The 22,341-nt window shown below is 46.1% G+C and overlaps 1 protein-coding gene across 1 annotated transcript; it reads right to left on the bottom strand.

The window, feature by feature from the left end:
• Positions 1 to 13,684: 13,684 nt before the first annotated feature.
• LOC134949938 (mucin-2-like) lies at positions 13,685 to 17,023 on the bottom strand. Its single transcript, XM_063938623.1, has one exon. The coding sequence runs from the start codon at positions 17,021 to 17,023 to the stop codon at positions 13,685 to 13,687; it is 3,339 nt and encodes a 1,112-aa protein (XP_063794693.1).
• Positions 17,024 to 22,341: the final 5,318 nt, after the last annotated feature.

The following is a 22,341-nucleotide window of genomic DNA, read 5'->3' as shown; positions in this document are numbered from 1 at the left end:
CTTGTTCTATATATACAGGGCCAACTGCCCAATAGGCAAGGATGGGCCAACTGCCACCTTCCTTGCCCATCCGACTCGCAGAGGCAGAGCCAACTGCCCATGCCCTGCAGGGACAATGCCAAAACCGGTGAGGCCATCTGCCCACATCGGCATCGACTTGAGGCAACAGTCCAGCCATGTAGAAGGAGAAATGGGCCCGACTGGTCCAGTGGTGGCCCTTGTCTGAGCGTGCCCCTTGTCTAAACTCCTCTATGGCTGAACTGTCCCCCCACGGAAAAATACCTACCAAGCATTCAACATAATCCGTTCTTAGACCGGCCACCCCTATCAAACAAGCTGACACAAACAACAGCCTACAAACAAGGGAGGGATGGGAGGATAATGTCCTGAAGATAAGAAACCACCTACTTTCAAACATACTAACTTAAACATCAAGGGTACCACCTCTACTCAATCACAACCAATGAAATCCCCTAGACAACTCATTTAACCCCTCCCAACAAATTCTTAACCCCTGGTGTGCCTAACAGCAGCTTGAACACACATAGCCGGAAGGTTTATGACAGTAGGTTTTTGACAGTCAGTTTTGGAGATGAATGAGGAGAGAATCCCCTTTCACATTGTGCATCTTCTCTGCATAGTAGGCACTTACAGTGTACCAGGCATACTACAATACTACTTTTGTTGCAAAATAATTGTTATGAAGTTGCAGATTAGGCATAATGATACCTGGCACTAAAACATCTCTGGCATGACGCTTGGTGCGACTAAGTTGCAAAGTCCTTGGCACTCCAAAAGGGGCTATTCAGCACTATTGGAGTAAAAGTGTATGGGGACACATCTGTAACTTATGTACAACTGTATTATCCTTGCACATTTGTCATTTATACGTACAAATAACCACATTTTCATAGAATAGTTTTGTCATTCATGAGACACTTTAGAAATAATTGAAATCTTTGTTTAGATGTTGACGATCTGCAAATTATTTTTCTATTTACAGGATATCAACAATATTCTATTCAATAATAAGGAACCTGTATGAAGTGTGATAATTGTTAAGTTAGTGGCCTGTGACTGAGGTTTTAGAAATACAATCTTCCAGCATAGGTGTACAGTACGTTTTAATTATATTAATGTTATTAATCCGGCTTACAGTATAATTGTTCTGAGCCCTACCGCTTCTCCACCTGGTTTATTACTGTCTATGTGATGTTGACTCTAATAATTGAATAATACAAAAAAATGTTTTATTTTTGGCAGCCTACAGTATTCTCCTGGACATAATGTACTGTATATTGAACGGCAATGCATTCTAGAGAGGAAGCAAAACCTATACCAACTTGAGTTGGAACTTCCTGTATGTCTCTTGGATCAGAATGCTACATTGTGAAATTCAAATTGTTGGTAAATAAATGACATGGGATTATCTTATATATGTCATTGAAATATCTTGGTATTGTCTTCTCAGAGACTCTGAAATTTTAATATGAGAGTGTTAAGGATTGCAAAAGCATGGTGAGCAGTATCATTACCGAGGCCAGGGCTGCCATCAGAAATAGTGGGGCCTGGGACTGCCAAAATAGGCAGCCCCACCAAAATAAAAAAAAGCTAAGAAATAATAAAACATTTATATATATATATATATATATATATATATATATATACAGTATATATATATATATATATATATATATATATATATATGTGGAGCAATAGAGAATAGCGCCTAGATACACCCGATAGGACACTTATATAAAAATAAAGTTATCGGAATTATTAAGTATCCTATTTTAATATAATATAACACACCTCATATGTGAATGAGTGGCAGCTCTCACACAGTATAAGGATAGAGATCAGAAAATGAAGTGAATAAGAGCGCCTAGTAGTGTTGGTGTGGAAATTTATATAAAAGATAACTTAGCTTAATAAAACTTTCAGCCTAATGATTCTCAGAGGTAAAACATGTAAAAGAGAGATAAAAAACAACATAGTGTGTACTGTTTTCAAACGTTTTTCAAAGATGCAAGCATTAGGAACTTTGCTGATTCCAATAATTTTGATGTAATAAAAACAGTAACAATTTATTAAACAGTAGTCCTGTCACAACCACAGGTGGTAGATAAAAGTAATTAAAAGAATATATCTCGTCTGGTCATAAATATAGGTAGCACACGTACAGACTCAGATAATATAAACAGCTTATCTGTCCGCATATGGAAAAACCATAGATAAAGAGGAGTATTCAGGCAGATTCTCTATCTGTAATAGCAGGTATCAAACGTACAGGATTAGAATAAAAAAACAGCTTATCTGTCCGCAAATGGGAAGTCCAAGGGAGATATATTCTTTTAATTACTTTTATCTACCACCCGTGGTTGTGACAGGACTACTGTTTAATAAATTGTTACTGTTTTTATTACATCAAAATTATTGGAATCAGCAAATTATCTTTTATATAAATTTCCACACCAACACTACTAGGCGCTCTTATTCACTTCATTTTCTGATATATATATATATATATATATATATATATGAGTGTGTGTGTGTGTGTATATATATATATATATATATACTGTATTTAAAAAAGAGAAAATTAAATAAAAATAAATATGTAATAAAAATATGATCCTATGCACATACAGAGCAACACCATATTACAGATGAAGCCACGTTAATCGTGGCTCCATCTGTGCCTGGGCACACCTAAAGCCACATCTGCACACGCACCCCATTTACTAGAATGGGAGCGTCTCTGCGTGCTCCCGGCGTGACTAGGCAGACGGTTCGCTTTGTCTCTTATGCAATGGAGCCACCTCAGATGAGTGTGGATCCATCTGTATGCCCCTTGCACCATATTAAGTCCCCACAGGAATGCCCCTGACACCATATTATGCCCACACACTTATGCCCTTGTCACCATATTATGCCCCACACAGTAATTCCCCTGACAACATGTTATGCCCCCACATTAAATCCCTTGTCACCATATTATGCCCACACAGTTATTATGCCAGTACCTACTTGTTGTCAGGGGATTCCCTTTCCCACCACCACGGCACTGTTTGTGCTTGGCTGCTTCAAACTGTTGAAAACGTCCCTCCCAAAATGGCCACTACCACAGTGGAGAGAGTTATTACAGATACTAGAGCCTTCTTTAGTATCTTTAATAACTGTCTCTTCTAAAGGTGGCGGCCATTTTGAGAGGGACATTTTCAATTTAGCGCTGCAAAGGTACGGGGACAGATTAGGATGGATTGGGGGCGGCGGATGTATGGTGGCATGAGCAGCCCGGGCCCTCCCCTCTCTGTCAGAGAGGCCAGGCCTGGGACAGCTGTGCCCCCAGTACCCCCCTGATTGTGGCCCCGACCAAGGCTATAAAAACCAGTGGCGTAACTACTGCCCCCGCAGCCCTCGCGGTGGCTTGGAGGCGCAGGGCTGCAGGGGGTGTCGCCACTGATTTAGCGCAGATTGACATGCAGATGAGCTGTCCGCATGTCAATCTGCTGTCTCCCTCCTTCCCTCCAACCCTCCGCTGGCGCCCTAGCCGCTGCTGTGAAGAAGGGACACGGAGGGTACAGCACGCGCCTCTCCTGTGTCCCTCCTGCGTCTCCGGCGTGTCTATTAAATGAAGTGCCTGTCCGTGAGCTCTGATTGGCTCACGAACCGGCACTTCATTTAACAGACACGCCGGAGACGCAGGAGGGACACAGGAGAGGCGCGCGCTGTGCCCTTCATGTCCCTGCTTCACAAAACAGCGGTAGAGTGGGGGTGAGTTGTACCTGGCACTGGGGGAGCATATTTGGCACTTGGGGGGACATATGTGGCACTGGGGGGTATATGTGTACCTGACACTTGGGGGGGGGGGCATATTTGGCATTCGGAGCACGTGTGTACCTGGCACTGTGGGGGAATATCTGGCACTGGGGGCATATGTGGCACTGGGAGCACAGCTACCAACAAGCATTACCCCCTAGCAACGAGCATGACACCCAGTGCATGAAACCCCTGGCAACGAGCATGACACCTAGTGCATGAAACCCCTGGCAACGAGCATGACACCCTGAGCATGAAAACCCCTGGCATGTGCATGGAACCAAGAGCATGAAACCGCTGGCAATGAGCATGACACCCAGTGCATGAAACCCCTTGCAACGAGCATGACACCCTGAGCATGAAAACCCCTGGCACCGTGCATGGATCCAAGAGCATGAAACCCCTGGCAACGAGCAGGTAATTTAAAAGTAATTAGAAGCCTTACTGTAGGATTTAATGTGTAATGGGCATTGCGGTGTGTGGCATAATGTATCACGGACATTGCGGTGTGTGTCATAATGTGTCACAGGCATTACGGTGTGTGGTATATTATATCACGGGCATGGTGGTATGTGGTATAATGTCTCAGGGGCATTGCAGTGTGGCATAATGTATAACGGGCACTGCGGTGTGTGGCATAGGGTATAACGGGCATTGCGGTATGTGTCACAGGCATTACGGTGTGTGGTATACTATATCACGGGCATTGTGGTATGTGGTATAATGTCTCAGGGTCATTGCAGTGTGTGGCATAATGTATCACGGACATTGCGGAGTGTGTCATAATGTGTCAGGCTTTACGGTGTGTGGTATACTATATCACGGGCATTGTGGTATGTGGTATAATGTCTCAGGGTCATTGCGGTGTGTGTCATAATGTGTCACAGGCATTGTATGTGCTATAATGTATCAGGGGCATTGCAGTGTGTAGCATAATGTATAACGGGCATTGCGATTCCTGTCATAATGTGTCACAGGCATTACGGTGTGTGGCATAATGTGTCGGGGGCATTACGGTGTGTGCATTATTGTGTGTGGCATAATATGTAAGGGCCATTGAAGTATGTGGCATAATGTATACTGGGCATTACTATAAGGAGGAAAAATGACAAATAATGTAAGGGGCATGAATCAGGATTATTTTTCTTTCCTGTGGTGGCTAACGTCTGGGCGTGCAGGTTGCAAAACTGGGGTATAAGGTAGTCTTTTCCTGCAATGCCACTCCACTTTATGCAAAGCCACGCCCATCTCAACAAAGCCACACCCCTTTTTTACGGCACACGCGTCTTTGGTGCGCACAGATTTATCGCTTTACTAATGCCAATTATGAGGGGGGCGCCAGAGAAGTTTTTGGATTCTGTGAAGGCATCTAGATACAGTACTAAATCCGGAAAACCCTCTCTCTCATTCCATTAGTTCTTTCACCCAGCTGACCAACCTTCAAGCCTTCCTTTAACCATTTATTTGGCAAGCACTGAAAATTCCAGATTTATTAGTATTTGTTTTTATTTATATTATACTGACCCTGGGCCTGAGCCTAATGAGGAATGTAGAGATCAGCTTTCTTGGTGGTAGCAGTCTCTGGCTAACACTACTGGGGTATCACATGCAATCCCTAAGAAAAATATGTGTTCTCATGCTCACTAGTCTTTCAAATATCAAACTATCACAATGAGATAAATCAGGGATGGGGGAACCTTCGGCCCTCCAGCTGTTGTTGAACTACACATACCAGCATGCCTTGCTACAGTTTTGCTATTTTGCCATGCTAAAACTGTTGCAGGGCATGCTGGGATGTGTAGTTCAGCCACAGCTGGAGGGCCGAAGGTTCCCCATCACTGAGATAAAGGCAGTGTTCACATGACTATACATATATAGCGGGTACCAAAAGAGGTTCATGTCATGTGCTACATTAATTTGTGTTCCTGGAGCAACTGGCCGCACCTAGGGGGTTATTTCGACCCGATCGCTCGCTGCAGTTTCACACAGCGCAGCGATCTGGCTGGAACTGCGCGTGCGCCGGTGCCGCAGTGCGCATGCGCATGGCAGCCATCATTGCCTAGCAATCGCCTCTGAGGCAGAGGCGGTCGCTGGGCAGGAGGGGGCTGGACGGCGGCGTTAAGCCACAGTTTAGGGGGCGCGGCCAGGCCAACGCAGGCGTGGCTGGACCGTTGGGAAGGGCAGGCCGCGGTGGCTGCGTGATGTCACATGCAGCCACTGCGGGCCGGGGAGCGACGAGTAGCTTCCAGCCAACACGCTAAAGCTGCGCTGCTCGGGAGCTACTCTTGAAGTGCAAAGGCATCGCCGCTGTGCGATGCCTTTGCACTTCTGCGGGGGGGGGGGGGGGGACTGGCACTGAAATGCGGGGCGGACTAGCCCTGTGTTGGGCGTCCACCTGCATGTCAGTGTGAATGATCGTAGCTGTGCTAAATTTAGCACAGCTACGATCAACTCAGAATGACCCCCCCAGACAACAAATATCAAAAGGATTTTGCTTCGGAAAGCTTTTGGACTCTTTCACAACTTTTACTGGGACAGACTGTTAAAAACTTCGCAAAATGACATTTCAGTATGCTTGGTTCCAATCTTCCTGCACCTAAAATGACCTGGCTTGTCGTGACATGCTTCTAGCACAAAATAGGCACTTTGTCTCAGGACCACAAGCTGAACCTGCTTGCAGTGAGCCTTGGGATCCACGTTGTGTCGAATCATCTGTCCCTTTTCATCAAACAGCATTTCGCACTGCTTCAACAGTTTCACAGGTTTTGCTTCATATTCTTGCCTTTATCAAGTAGGGTTCTATTTACTAAGCCTTGGATGGAGATAAAGTGGATGGAGATAAAGTACCAGCTAATCAGCTCCTAACTGCCGTGTTGCAGGCTGTGTTTGAAAAGTGACAGGCGTTTGTTGGCTGGAATGTTATCTCTATCCACTTTTTCTCTGACGTCCTAATGGATGCTGGGAACTCCGTAAGGACCATGGGGAATAGACGGGCTCCGCAGGAGACTGGGCACTCTAAAAGAAAGATTAGGTACTATCTGGTGTGCACTGGCTCCTCCCTCTATGCCCCTTCTCCAGACCTCAGTTAGAATCTGTGCCCGGCCAGAGCTGGGTGCTCCTAGTGGGCTCTCCTGAGCTTGCTAGAAAAGAAAGTATTTGTTAGGTTTTTTATTTTCAGTGAGATCTGCTGGCAACAGACTCTCTGCTACGTGGGACTGAGGGGAGAGAAGCAAACCTACCTGCGTGCAGCTAGCTTGTGCTTCTTAGGCTACTGGACACCATTAGCTCCAGAGGGTTCGAACACAGGGCCTGACCTCGATCGTCCGTTCCCGGAGCCGCGCCGCCGTCCCCCTTGCAGAGCCAGAAGACAGAAGATGGAGATAAAATCGGCGGCAGAAGACTCCGGTCTTCATTAAGGTAGCGCACAGCATTGCAGCTGTGCGCCATTGCTCCCACTGCACACCACACACTCCGGTCACTGTAGGGTGCAGGGCGCAGGGGGGGGGGGGGGGGGAGGGGGGGGGGGGCGCCCTGGGCAGCAATAAGTATACCTTTTGGCAATATATACATATAATACAGTCTGGAAAACTGTATATGTGTAAAACCCCCGCCATTTTTAGTCAGAAACAGGACAGAAGCCCGCCGCTGAGGGGGCCGGGCCTTCTTCCTCAGCACACCAGCGCCATTTTCTCTTCACAGCTCCGCTGGAAGGAAGCTCCCCAGGCTCTCCCCGGCAGTATCCTGGTACACAAAGGGTTAAAAGAGAGGGGGGGGGCACATAAATTTAGGCGCAAAATTTGTATATACAGCAGCTACTGGGTAAACACTGAGTTGTAGTGTAATCCCTGGGTTATATAGCGCTGGGGTGTGTGCTGGCATACTCTCTCTCTGTCTCTCCAAAGGGCCTTGTAGGGGAACTGTCCTCAAATAGAGCATCGCCTGTGTGTGTGGTGTGTCGGTACGCGTGTGTCCACATGTCTGAGGTAAAAGGCTCCTCTAAGGAGGTGATAGAGCGGATATGTGTGTGAGAGGGTGTCTCCGTCGACAACGCCGACACCTGTTTGGATATGTGTAAGTGCTAAGGTGAATTTATTGCTCAAAAGGTTAGGGAACAGACAGGAAATCTACCCATGTCTGTCCCTATGTCACAGAGACCTTCAGAGTCTCTCAATGCTCACTATCCATAATAACAAACACTGGTATCGACATGGAGTTTAACTCCACTGTCGACTACGATAATGCAAAGTTACAGCCAAGATGGCTATAAGGTATTCAATATATGATTATTGAAATAATAGATGATTTGCATATCACTGATGACTCATCTGTCCCTGACACGAGAGTACACATGTTTAAGGGAAAGAATGCTGAGGTAAATTTCCCTCCTCTCATGAGGAAAAAGAGCGGGAATCTCCAGACAAGAGACGGCAGCTTCCCACAAGAGAATTTTCAGGCTGTATCCTTTCCCCACTAGGGCCATGATATGTTGAGAATCTTCCCCTGGGGTGTCCTGTTTGCACAGACGGTAGCACTTGCTATTCTCAGGGATCCTGCAGATAGTGAGCACATTCTAGTATACTACCCAGACCGGCGATTGTGTCGGCATGGGTTTATAGCGCTGTGGCAGCGTGGACAGGTACCTTATCAGCAGAAATGAGACCCTAGTATGCAATATAAATATATTAAAGATGCTGTCTTAAGTGATAGATATATAGTTATAAAGCATGCCCAAAGAGACATGAGTATAGTGGGTCCTAGAGTCAAAGCTGTGTCGATCTCTGCTTGACGTGTCCTGTAGAATATGCATTGGACATATGATGCCGACTTAAGAGGCATATGGAAGGCTGAGGATTGTGTGGAGAAGGGTTCTCGGGCCTGGTCTCCACAGCTATAGCTGGTAATTCTGCTAGTTTGCCTTATATTCCTGCACAGCCTAAGAAAGCACGACATTATTAAATGCAGCCTTTCGTATAAAGAAACAAGAAAGTCTGAGGGGCGTCCTTTCTTGTCAGAGCCGGGCAGCTAGTTCCCAGGAACAGAAGTCCTCCCCGGCCCCTACAAAAATCCACCAATGTCGCTGGGGCTCCACAGGCAAAGCTAGGCCCGGTGGGGACACGCCTTCGTAAGTTCAGCCACAAGTGGGTTCACTCCCTGTTCGATCCCTGGGCAATAGATATTGTGTCTTAGGGATACAAGCTGGACTGTGAGAAGATGCCCCCTCACCGACGGCCCTGCGGGCTTCCCCCCAAGAGAGGGAGCCAGTGTTATCTGCAATTCACAAATTGTATCTTTAACAGGTGGTGGTCAAGGGTCCCCTCCTTCAACAAGAGGGTGTTATTATTAGACCATGTTGTAATCCCGAAACCAGACGGTTCGGTCAGACCCATATTGAATTAAAAATCCCTGAACATATACCTGAGAAAGTTCAAGTTCAAGATGGAATCGCTAAGAGCGGTCAGTGCAAGCCTAAAAAGGGGGAGACTTTATTGTGAATCGGGACATAAGGGATGCATACCTTCAGGTCCCCATTTATCCACCTCATTAGGCGTACCTCAGAATTGCGGTACGGGATTGTCATTACCAATTTCAGATGTTGCCGTTTGGTCTCTCCACGGCCCCGAGAATATTCACCATGGTAATGGCGGATATGATTGTGCTCCTGCGGAAGCAAGATGTCACTATTATCACGTACTTGGACGATCTCCTCATAAAAGCGAGATCAAGAGAGCAGTTGCTGAACAGCGTATCACTTTCTCTGGAAGTGTAACGGCAACACGGCTGGATTCTATATATTCCAAAGTCGCAGTTGGTTCCTACAGCTCATCTGCCTCTCCTAGGCACGATCCTAGACACAGACCAGAAAAGGGTTATCTCCCGATAGAGAGAGCTCAGGAGCTCATGACACTGGTCAGGAATCTATTAAAACCAAAACAGGTGTCAGTGCATCACTGCACTCGAGTCCTGGGAAGGATGGTGGCATCATACGAGGCCATCCCCTTAGGCAGGTTCCATGCGAGGACCTTCCAATGGGACTTACTGGACAAGTGGTCCGGATCACCTCTTCAGATGCATCGGTTAATCACCCTATCCCCCAGGTCCAGGGTGTCTCTCCTGTGGTGGCTGCAGAGTGCTCACCTTCTCGAGGGCCGCAGATTCGGCATTCAGGACTGGATCCTGGTGACCACGGATGCAAGCCTCCGAGGGTGGGGGGCAGTTACACAGGGACGAAATTTCCAAGGTCTATGGTCAAGTCAACTGACTTGCCTTCACATCAATATCCTGGAACGAAGGGCCATATACAACGCCCTAAGTCAAGCGGAGATCCTGCTTCGCGACCAACCGGTTCTGATCCAGTCAGACCGCAGGGGTTCATGTAAACCGCCAAGGCGGCACAAGGAGCAGGGTGGCGAGGGTAGAAGCCACCAGAATTCTTCGCTGGGCGGAGAATCAAGTAAGCGCACTGTCAGCAGTGTTCGTTCCGGGAGTGGACATCTGGGAAGCAGACTTCCTCAGCAGGCACGACCTCCACCCGGGAAAGTGGGGACTTCATCAGGAAGTCTTCACGCAGTTTGCAAATTGATGGGAACTGCCTAAGGTGGACTAGATGGCGTCCCACCTCAATAAAAAGCTAAAAAAGGTTTTACGCCGGGTCAAGGGACCCTCAGGTGATAGCTGTGGTCGCACTAGTAACACCGTGGGTGTTCCAGTCGGTCTCTGTATTCCCTCCTCTTCCTCTCATACCCAAGGGCTGAGAATTGTAATAAAAGGAGGAGTGAAAACAATATTCTTTGCTCCGAATTGGCCAAGAAGGACTCGGTACCCGGAGCTGCAGGAAATGCTCTCAGAAGACTCAGGGCTTCTGCCTCTCAGACAGGACATGTTGCAACAGGGGCCCTGTCTGTTCCAAAATTTACCGCGGCTGCATTTGACGGCATGGCGGTTAAACGCCGGATCCTAGCGGAAAAGGGCATTCCGAATGCAGTTATTCCTACGCTGATAAAGGCTAGGAAAGACGTGACAGCAAGACTTTTTCACTGTATATGGCGAAAATAGGTTGCTTGGTGTGAGGCCGGGAAGGCCCTACAGAGGAATTCCAGCGGGGTCGATTCCTGCACTTCCTACAGTCAGGAGTGACTATGGGCCTAAAATTAGGATCCATAAAGGTCAAGATTTCGGCCCTATACATTTTCTCTAAAAATTAACTGGCTTCACTGCCTGAAGTTCAGACGTTGTTCCGGGGGTGCTGCATATTCAGCCTCCTTTTGTGCCACCGGTGGCACCTTGGGATCTTAACATTGTGTTGGATTTCCTGAAATCCCACTGGTTTGAGCCACTTAAGACCATGGAGCTAAAATATCTCACGTGGAAAGTGGTCATGCTATTGGCCTTAGCTTCGGCTAGGCGTGTGTCAGTATTGGCGGTTTTGTCATGTAAAAACCCTTATCTGATCTTCCATATGGACAGGGCAGAATTGAGGACTCCTCTCCAATTTCTTCCTATGGTGGTATCATCGTTTCATTTGAACCAGCCTATTGTGGTGCCTGCGGCTAGTAGGGACTTGGAGGATTCCAAGTTGCTGGACGTAGTCCGGGCTTTGAAAATTTATGTTTCCAGAAAGGCGGGAGTCAGAAAGTCTGACTCGCTGTTTATTCGGTATGCAGCCAACAAGGTTGGCGCTCCTGCTTCGAAGCAGACTATTGTTCGCTGGATCTATGGCACGATTCAGCTGGTTCACTCTGCGGCTGGCTTGCCGCATCCAAAATGGGGAAAGCCCATTCCACAAGGAAGGTGGGCTCTTCTTGGGCGGCTGCCCGAGGGGTCTCGGCTTTACAGCTTTGCCGAGCTGCTACTTGGTCGGGGTCAAACATGTTTGCTAAGTTCTACAAGTTTGATACCCTGGCTGAGGAGGACCTTGAGTTTGCTCATGCGGTGCTGCAGAGTCATCCGCACTCTCCCGCCCGTTTGGGAGCTTTGGTATAATCCCCATGGTCCTTACGGAGTTCCCAGCATCCACTAGGACGTCAGAGAAAATAAGAATTTACTCACCGGTAATTCTATTTCTCGTAGTCCGTAGTGGATGCTGGGCGCCCGTCCCAAGTGCGGACTCTCTGCAATACATGTATATAGTTATTGCTTAACTAAAGGGTTATTGTTATGAGCCATCTGTTACTGAGGCTCAGTTGTTGTTCATACTGTTAACTGGGTATGGTTATCACGAGTTGTACGGTGTGATTGGTGTGGCTGGTATGAGTCTTACCCTGGATTCCAAATCCTTTCCTTGTTGTGTCAGCTCTTCCGGGCACAGTTTCCTTAACTGAGGTCTGGAGGAGGGGCATAGAGGGAGGAGCCAGTGCACACCAGATAGTACCTAATCTTTCTTTTAGAGTGCCCAGTCTCCTGCGGAGCCCGTCTATTCCCCATGGTCCTTACGGAGTTCCCAGCATCCACTACGGACTACGAGAAATAGAATTACCGGTGAGTAAATTATTATTATCTCTGTCCAAGGCTTAGTAAATACACCCCTTACTCAAGTATCTCCTAGGCTTCAGTAATGCAATTTTTATGTTTATTCAAATACTAAGGGATAAATGATACAGTCTGAGATTTTGCCAAAGTGCCCACATTTTCAATGATTTATCTAGCAAGATTAAAACGGCATTGTTATTACATGCAAAAATACCGGGTTTTCCCTAAAGTAACATTGGGGCTCATTCCGACCCGTTCGCTCGCTGTGTTTTAATGCGCTGTAATGCGCCTGCGCATGCCGGACGGCCGAAGGCCGTAGCAGGACAGAGTTCACCTCTGCCTGATTGACAGGCAGAGGCGATCGATGGGTGGGAGGGGGCAAAACGGTGGCGTATGGCCTCCGTTTCGTAGGCGCGGTCCAGCCAACGCAGGCATGGCTGGACCGAATGGGGGGGCGCAGCGGCTGTGTGACGTCATACGCAGCCGCTGCGGGCCGGGGAGCGAGGAGCTACTCCTGAAGTGCAAAGGCATCGCCGCGGGGGGGTCGGCACTGACATGCGGGACAGACTAGTTCTGTGCTGGGCGTCCCCCCGCATGTCAGGAAAGATGATCGTAGCTGTGCTAAATTTAGCACAGCTATGATCAACTCGGAATGACCCCAATTGTCATTTGAATCCTGCTGGCAAAATCTGCAATTTTTTCAAAACTGCAACTACTTTTACCCCAAAGTCATATAATCATAACGTGACATATCCTACAAATATAGTAAGGGATCAAAAAAAGCCATAAGCGTGGAGAGGACTACTTGGTTTTATTTCCTAAAGTGAATTATAAGAACGTTTCTGATTGGTAGCTGGAATATAATTGTTTAACATGTGCAACATCACCTTTTGTGCAATAACATGGTATCTGATTACCTAGGACAGAATGGATGATCTGAAGGAAGAAAAGGGCACATACCATTATAGAGCCTTCAACAGGAGCAGTAGTTCCCAAAGCAACACCAATGAGATGACAATAGTTTTACATGTATCCAAACCATTGGGTGATCCCGAGGAAACTGGAAGGAAAGAATACTTATTTATACGTACAGTTTGTAACATATATGCATATTACTTTCTGTCTACATGACTCTCCCCAATTTATCTTTCTTTGATTTTCACTTTTTTGTCTTTCTTTTTATTTCTCTTTCCCCTTATCTCTTTTTTCTTTTCTCATTTTGTCTCTCTCTTACTCTATCTTTCTCTCTCTCTCTCTCTCTTTCCCTTTCTTTTTCGCATTTACATTCTCTCTTGTTTTCTCTCTCACATCTCTCTCTTTTTTTCTGTCTCCAATTCTATATTTTATTTTTTCTCTTGATCTCACCTTCGTCTTTTTTACTATATTTCTCTTTCTTTTAATATACCTTTATATTGAGATTACCTGTATTCTGTCCATTGGTACCAGAGCTGTTTGATTTTGATGCAGTACTGGTTCTTTTAGGCTGGGTACTGGTTTTGCCACTGGAAGAGTTCACCATGTTGTTGGATGTTGAAATTGACAATTTTGAAGACATAGCTACATTTTTAATAGTATTTGATGCACTATTAGTAATGCTACTGTAAAATGTTGCAGTACTATTGGTAATTGTCAGATGATTAATGGCATCATCAATGGAAGAGGTCATCTTGTTATTTGGTGTTGATAATAATGATGACGATATAGCTGTAGTATTCATTGCAACTGATATTTTACTGATAGTACTACTGTATGATTTTGATGTATTACTGCTTAATGTAGCCAGGATACTGACATCATCACTGGAAGTTTTTACCATCATTGATGATGATGACTTTGATGGTGATATTGATGATGATGTTGAAGATAAAGTTGTATAATTTGTTGCAACTGATGGGCTATTGTTATGACTACTGAAATATGTTGCTGGGCTACTGGTTAATGGAGGCTGGATAATGATATCATTACTGGAAGTTTTCATCATGTTATTGGGATTACTTGAAGTTATCGTCACCTTATTTGATAAAGAAGGCTGAACAACGGTGACATTGCTGAAAGCAGTTGACATGATGCTTGCGATGGGTGGACTACTAGTAGATGCTGTGTTCATAATTTCTACTGGGCTACTGGTAAGAATAATGGATGATGCTATTGTGCTGCTGGATGATGCTGGTTGGAAACTGGTATCATAGCTGCTAGAAGAAGCCATTAGAGTACTAGGTGATGATGATGTAAATGAAGCTGAAGATAACTTTGTGTTACTAACATTACCTGGTGAGGTAGTGATAGCTCTACTAGAAGATATTATGGTGCTATTGGTTGGTTTTACCTGTTTAGTGTTGTCTTTGCTGTTAGCACTTAACATGTTGCTGGTAGTTGTGAAATAACTGGAAGCTGTTTCTGGCGTATCCTTCATATCATTAGCAGTAATGGAATATACATCGGTATTATCCTTCAGAACATCAGCAGTACTGGAATATACATCTGTGTTATCCTTCATATCATTAGCAGTACTGGAATATACATCAGTGTTATCCTTCAGAACATCAGCAGTACTGGAATATACATCTGTACTATTACTTGGTCCTGGTTGGTTCTTGGTAGTAAAAGAATCCATTACACTACTAGAAGTAGCGGCTGATAAACTTGAAGATGTCACACTGTCTTTTTTAGTAACTTCAGTGCCAGTAATAGTAGTAGAAGGTGACATTGTGGTGTAAGTTGATATTGGTTGGTTACTGGGATCAATACTAGAAGTAGCAAAATAATGTTGTGTGCTTGATGAAGATGGATTTGACAGCGTTGTGCTTTTCAAAGTAACTTGTGGTATATTAGAAACACTGGGAGATGTTACTGTGCTACTTAATGCTACTGTGTGGATACTGTTTTTACTGCTGTAGGAAGCCATGACACTGCTTTTGGCTGACCCAGAGGTACTGGGATGTAAGAGTGTGTTATTCCTCATAGCTTGTGAGATACTGGTAACACTACTGTAAGGAGTTGATGCAGTACTGTTTGATTTAGGGTGGGTACTGGCTTCATCGCTGGAAGAAGTCATCATATTATTAGATGTGGCTACTGATATATTTGATGATTTAGTTGCAATATTAATGGTAGTTGGCGGTCTATTAATAACACTTCCATAAGATGTTGTTGGAGTCCTACTGGTAAAGGTAGGTTGATTATTGGTATCATCAATGGTGGAGGTCATCATGTTATTTGGTGTTGATGTTGAAGTTGATGATATTTTATTTGTGGTAAGTATTGGGTTACTGGTAACATCACTGTAAGATTTAGCTGTGTTACTGGGTGATTGAGGCCGGATAGTGGCATAATCAATGGTAGAAGTCATCATATTATTTGGTGTTCTTGATGTAGAAGTTGATGATATTTTATTTGTGGTAAATATTGGGTTACTGGTAACATCACTGTAAGATATTGCTGTGTTACTGGTTGATGGAGGCTTGATAGTGGTGTCATCAGTGGAAGAGGTCATCATGATACTAGGTGTTACTATGGATAATGTTGAAGATATAGCTGTTTTATCCATGACAGCCGTTGGGCTACTGGTAACGGTATTATAAAACACTATGCTGGAAAACGTTGTTGAATTACTGGTTGGGAATGGCTGAGCAGTGGCGTCATTTCTGAAAGCAGTTGACATGATACTGACACTTATGGATGGACTACTAGAAGATGTTGTGTTCGTAGTTACCACTGGGCTACTGGTAAGAGTAATGGAAGATGTAACTGCGCTGCTGGAAGATTCTGGTTGGAAACCTGTATCATCACTAGAAGAGGTCATCCTGCTATTGTAATCATTACTTGAAGTCATGGTCGCATTACTTGATGAGAAAGGCTGATTAATGGTGACATTACTGACAGCAGTTGACCTGTTACTGACACTTGTTATAAATGGACTAAAAGATGATTCTGTGTTCATAGTTACAGGTTGGCTACTGGTAGTGCTGTAAGACGTTACTGTGCTACTGGATGGTTCTGGTTGCATACTGGTTTCTCTGGTGGGGGAAGTCATTATATTATTAGACGATGGATGAAATGAAGATGAAGGTGACACTGAGTTACTCCAATTACTTGGTGGGGCACTGGCCTCACTGAAAGACATACTTGTGCTATTAGTTGAAACTGGCTGCTTACTGGTATCATTACTGAAAACTGTCAACGTGTTACTAATGGAAGCACTTGGAGTTGGTGGTGTGCTACTGGTTGCTGCTAATCGGATGCTGGCATCGTTGCTGGAAGAAGTCATCACACTGCTCTTTGTTGACTCTGATGTACTGGTAGCTAGTACTGTGTTATTCATAATAATTTGCAGGATACTGGTAACACTTCTGGAAGACGTGGCTGTGTTACTAATTGATGTCAGATCATCGCTGGAGTTAATATTGTTACTCAATGTTGAGTCTGATTGGATAAAGGTTGAAGCTGGATTGGTACTGGTGTCCTTGGTAAAGGTGGATGTTACGCTCCTTGTGGCTGCTGCGGAACTGGAAGTTATTGCTATACTGTTCATTGATACAAGTTTACTCAATGCATTTTGAGAACTGGTGTGTTTATTGGAAGCTGTGATTATGGCCCTTGATGATGTTGATATGCTTGTTGTAGTATTGTTTGATATTGCTGGTTTATTGGTCAAAGTTTTGGCACTAATATCGATCGTGCTGGGCAAAGACCCAGAGGTCTGGGTGTGGACATAAAGACCTGTGATAAATGACATAGTAAAGTATATTAGAGATTCATTCATGTAATGTTAATAAAGAAATAGCTGAATGTTGCAATGATATAAAGTAAATGTATACATACAATACAACTGAGTTCATTGATACATTAGTGAGACAAATGACAGTATGCTGTCATTGTGTTCTTGTTTCTGGGAGGAAAGCTAGACATTAACAATAAAAGTCACTCCATACAGTATCCGTGACCCAGAATAATATTGGAAAATTACTGAATATAGGACCTAATTCAGAGCTGAAAAAATGCACATCTACGATCAAAATCTCTGACATGCGGGGGGGATGCCCAGCACTAGTCTGCCCTGCATGCCAGGCCCTACACCCCCCCTCCCTGCAGTGGTGTGAAAGCACCGCACAGCAGCGACGCTTTCGCACCTGGTGAGTAGCTCCCTACCTACGCAACCTAACTGCGGAGTCAGACGGCTACCCGCCATGTTTTTGGTCGCAGTGGCTGTGTGTGATGTCACGCCTGCATTGTCTGGACAGCGCCTTTTAAATGGAGCGTCGATGCCCACAAAACGTGGTATCGACGCCCTATTCCCGCCCTCCCCCTCCAGGTCTTAAACTGCGTTCTGCGGAGAACGCAGTTTAGGACCTTGCACATACAGGTACCACCATACGCGCATGCGCAGATGAACAAAAATTGCTACCTAGCGAGTTTTGTTCATCAGCGTCAGGGGTCTGAATTAGACCCAGTGTGAACTTACTGTGTGCCTTTGCCCCTGATGGGTTGTTGTTTACATTATGCCAGGAGGGTGGCACGCATCCCAAGTTCTTATGGACCTTACTCTCCACCAGCCAGAAGTACCTGGAAAGGTTTGTTAACATTGACCCTAAAAAAAACACCTCATGGCAGCATGGCTGGGGGTAGTCAGCTGCAAAGTAAATCTACAACCTTTAGCCCCATGGGAGATGGTCCCAGTGTCGGAATGGGGCATGAAGGGCCCACTGGGGGAATGCATTTATAGAGGCCAATACTTAGGGGTGTGGCCAGCCTACAAAAGGGGTGTGGCCACCCTCCACAGAGGCTTGAAATACACAATAGTCTAATGCAGTGTAATGCAACATATCTGCCATTTATAATACAAGTGCACAGTCTGGAACCTGATCCCTAGAGGAAGGAGTGGGCCTTCAGGCAGTGGGGCCTACCGGTGGTTTCCCTGGTACCCCTGTGGGCCAGTCCGACCCTGGATCATCTCATAGTTCTAATGGACCCCTCGTTAGATTAAACGGAGCCATCACAGAGGGTGGATGACATGCCCCATGTCATTGGATAATGTTGGGAAGTTTTGTCACAGATAGTACCACTCATACCAGGATGCCTACACTGATAAGGGGATTGCCATTTGCAGTCAGGTATAAAATAAGATTTTAAACCTACCGGTAAATCTTTTTCTCCTAGTCCGTAGAGGATGCTGGGGACTCTGTAAGGAGACATGGGCACTATAAAGAACTTTTAGTATGGGTGTGCACTGGCTCCTCCCTCTATGCCCCTCCTCCAGACCTCAGTTAGAGAACTGTGCCCAGAGGAGATGGACAATACGAGGAAAGGATTTTGTTAATCTAAGGGCAAGATTCATACCAGCCCACACCAATCATTCCATATAACCTGGAATACACATAACCAGTTAACAGTATGAACAAATAACAGCATCAGTCAAAGAGGGATTCCAACTGTAACATAACCCTTATGTAAGCAATAACTATATACAAGTCTTGCAGATCCAGTCCGCACTTGGGACGGGTGCCCAGCATCCTCTACGGACTAAGAGAAAAAGATTTACCGGTAGGTTTAAAATCTTATTTTCTCTTACGTCCTAGAGGATGCTGGGGACTCCGTAAGGACCATGGGGTTAATACCAAAGCTCCAGATCGGGCGGGAGAGTGCGGATCACTCTGCAGCACCGACTGAGCAAATGCGAGGTCCTCGTCAGCCAAGGTATCAAACTTGTAGAATTTTGCAAAAGTGTTTGAACCCGACCAAGTAGCTGCTCGGCAAAGCTGTAATGCCGAGACACCTCGGGCAGCCGCCCAAGAAGAGCCCACGTTCCTAGTGGAATGGGCCTTTACCGAATTTGGTAACGGCAATCCAGCCGTAGAATAAGCCTGCTGAATCGTGTTACAGATCCAGTGAGCAATAGTCTGCTTTGAAGCAGGTGCGCCAATCTAGTTGGCTGCATACAGGACAAACAGAGCCTCTGTTTTCCTAACCCTAGCCGTTCTGGCTACATAAATTTTTAAGGCCCTGACTACATCCAAGGACTTAGAGTCCTCCAAGTCACTCGTAGCCACAGGCACCACGATAGGTTGGTTCATATGAAATGAAGACACCACCTTAGGTAGAAATTGAGGACGAGTCCTCAATTCCGCTCTATCCACATGAAAAATCAAGTAGGGGCTCTTGTGAGACAAGGCCGCCAATTCTGACACACGCCTTGCAGATGCCAAGACCAATAACATGACCACCTTCAAGGTGAGAAATTTTAATTCAACCGTTTGAAGGGGCTCAAACCAGTGAGATTTAAGGAACCGTAACACCACGTTAAGGTCCCAGGGTGCCACTGGGGCACAAAAGGAGGCTGTATGTGCAGCACTCCCTTTACAAAAGTTTGGACTTCTGGTAGAGAAGCCAATTCCTTCTGAAAGAATATAGATAGGGCCGAAATCTGTACCTTAACAGAGCCTAACTTTAGGCCCATATCCACTCCTGTCTGTAGGAAGTGGAGAAAACGGCCCAGATGGAAATCTTCCATAGGAGCATTCTTGGTTTCACACCAAGAGACATATTTCCGCCAGATACAGTGATAATGTTTCGCCATCACCTCCTTCCTAGCCTTTATCAGAGTAGATATGACCTACTCCGGAATACCTTTCCCAGCTAGGATTCGGCGTTCAACCGCCATGCCGTCAAACGTAGCCGCGGTAAGTCTTGGAATACGCAGGGCCCCTGCTGCAACAGGTCCTCCCTGAGAGGAAGGAGCCAAGGATCTTCTGTGAGCATTTCCTGAAGATCTGAGTACCAGGCCCTTCGAGGCCAGTCTGGAACAATGAGTATTGACTGTACTCTTTTTTGTCTTATTATCCTCAAAATTTTTGCGATGAGGGGAAGAGCAGGAAACACATAGACCGACTGAAACACCCATGGTGTCACCAGGGCATCTACTGCTACTGCCTGGGGGTCCCGGGACCTGGCACAGTACCTCCGAAGCTTTTTGTTAAGGCGTGACGCCATCATGTCTATTTGATGAATTCCCCAGAGGCCCGTTTTCTCTGCAAAGACTTCTTGATGAAGTCCCCACTCTCCTGGATGGAGATCGTGTCTGCTGAGGAAGTCCGCTTCCCAGTTGTCCACTCCCGGAATGAAGACAGCTGACAGAGCACTTACGTGATTTTCCGCCCAGCGAAGAATCCTGGTGGCTTCCACCATTGCGACCCTGCTCCTTGTCCCGCCTTGGCGGTTCACATGAGCCACGGCTGTGACATTGTCTGATTGAATCAGAACCGTTAGGTTGCGAAGAAGACCCTCCACTTGTCGAAGGCCGTTGTATATGGCCCTTAATTCCAGCACGTTTATGTGCAGACAGGACTCCTGGCTTGACCATAGTCCCTGAAAATTCCTTCCTTGGGTGACTGCTCCCCATCCTCGGAGGCTCGCGTCCGTGGTTACCAGAACCCAGTTCTGAATGCCGAACCTGCGACCCTCTAGAAGGTGAGCACTTTGCAGCCACCATAGAAGAGACACCCTGGCCCTGGGAGACAGTGTTAACTTTTGATGCATTTGTAGATGGGACCCGGACAACCTGTCCAGAAGGTCCCATTGAAACGTCCTCGCATGAAACCTGCCGAAGGGGATGGCCTCGTATGTGGCCACCATTTTTCTCGGAACTCGAGTGTATTGATGAACTGACACTCTTTTTGGCTTTAGCAGGTCTCTGACCATGTTCTGGAGGTCCTGGGCTTTTTCCAATGGGAGAAAAACCTTTTTTCATTCCGTGTCCAGTATCATGCCTCGGAACGATAGTCGAGTTGTTGGAACCAATTGCGACTTTGGCAGATTGAGAATCCAACCGTGCACTCTGAGGGAGAGCGCTCTGAGCACTCTGAGGGAGAGCGACACATTCTTCAGCAATTGATCTCTTGATCTCGCCTTTATCAGGAGATCGTCCAAGTATGGGATAATTGTGACACCCTGCCTTCGCAGGATCACCATCATTTCCGCCATTACCTTGGTGAAAATCCTCGGGCCCGTGGAAAGCCCAAACGGCAACGTCTGAAACTGGTAATGACAATCCTGTACAGCGCATCTCAGGTACTCCTGATGAGAGGGATATATGGGGACATGAAGGTAAGCATCCTTTATGTCTAGCGACACCATAAAATCCCCCCCTTCCAGGCTGGATATTACAGCTCAGAGCGATTCCATCTTGAATTTGAATCTTTTCAAGTACAGGTTTAGGGATTTTAGATTTAAAATGGGTCTGACTGAACCATCCGGCTTCGGGACCACAAACAGGGTCGAATAATATCCTTTTCCCTGTTGGCTCAGAGGAACCCTGACAATCACTAGCTGTTGACACAGCGTTTGAATTGCTGATAACACCACTTACCTCTCTGGGGAAGAAGCTGGTATGGCCGACTTGAAAAACCGGCGCAGGGGCACCTCCTCGAATTTCAGCTTGTAGCCCTGGGAAAAAATTTCCCTCGCCCAAGGATCCACGTCTGACTGAACCCAGACTTGGCTGAAGAGTCGAAGGCGTGCCCCCACCGGTGCGGACTCCCATAGGGGAGCCCCAGCGTCATGCGGTGGACTTAGCGGAAGCCGGGGAGGACTTCTGCTCCTGGGAACTAGCCGAAGCAGGTGTTCTCTTACCTCTACCCTTACCTCTGGCGAGGAAAGAGGAGCCCCGACCTCTTCTGGACTTATGCGACCGAAAGGATTGCATCTGATACTGTGGAGGTTTCTTTTGCTGTTGGGGAACAAAAGGTAAAAAGGTAGATTTACCCGCGGTAGCTGGGGAAACCAGGTCCGCGATACCATCTCCAAACAACACATCACCCTTGTAAGGTAAAACCTCCATATGCTTTTTTGAGTCCGCCTCACCCGTCCATTGGCGGGTCCATAAGGATCGTCTCGCAGAAATAGCCATGGCATTGGCTCTGGAACCCAGTAATCCAATGTCTCTTTGAGCGTCTCTCATATATAAGACGCGTCCTTAATATGGGCTAACGTTATCAAAATGGTATCCCTATCTAGGGTATCAAGGTCAGCTGACAGGGTATCTGTCGAAGCTGCAACTGC

The sequence above is a fragment of the Pseudophryne corroboree genome, chromosome 8, assembly GCF_028390025.1.
Source record: "Pseudophryne corroboree isolate aPseCor3 chromosome 8, aPseCor3.hap2, whole genome shotgun sequence".
NCBI classification, from domain to species: Eukaryota; Metazoa; Chordata; class Amphibia; order Anura; family Myobatrachidae; genus Pseudophryne; species Pseudophryne corroboree.
This window is presented reverse-complemented; position numbering and strand designations above follow the sequence as displayed.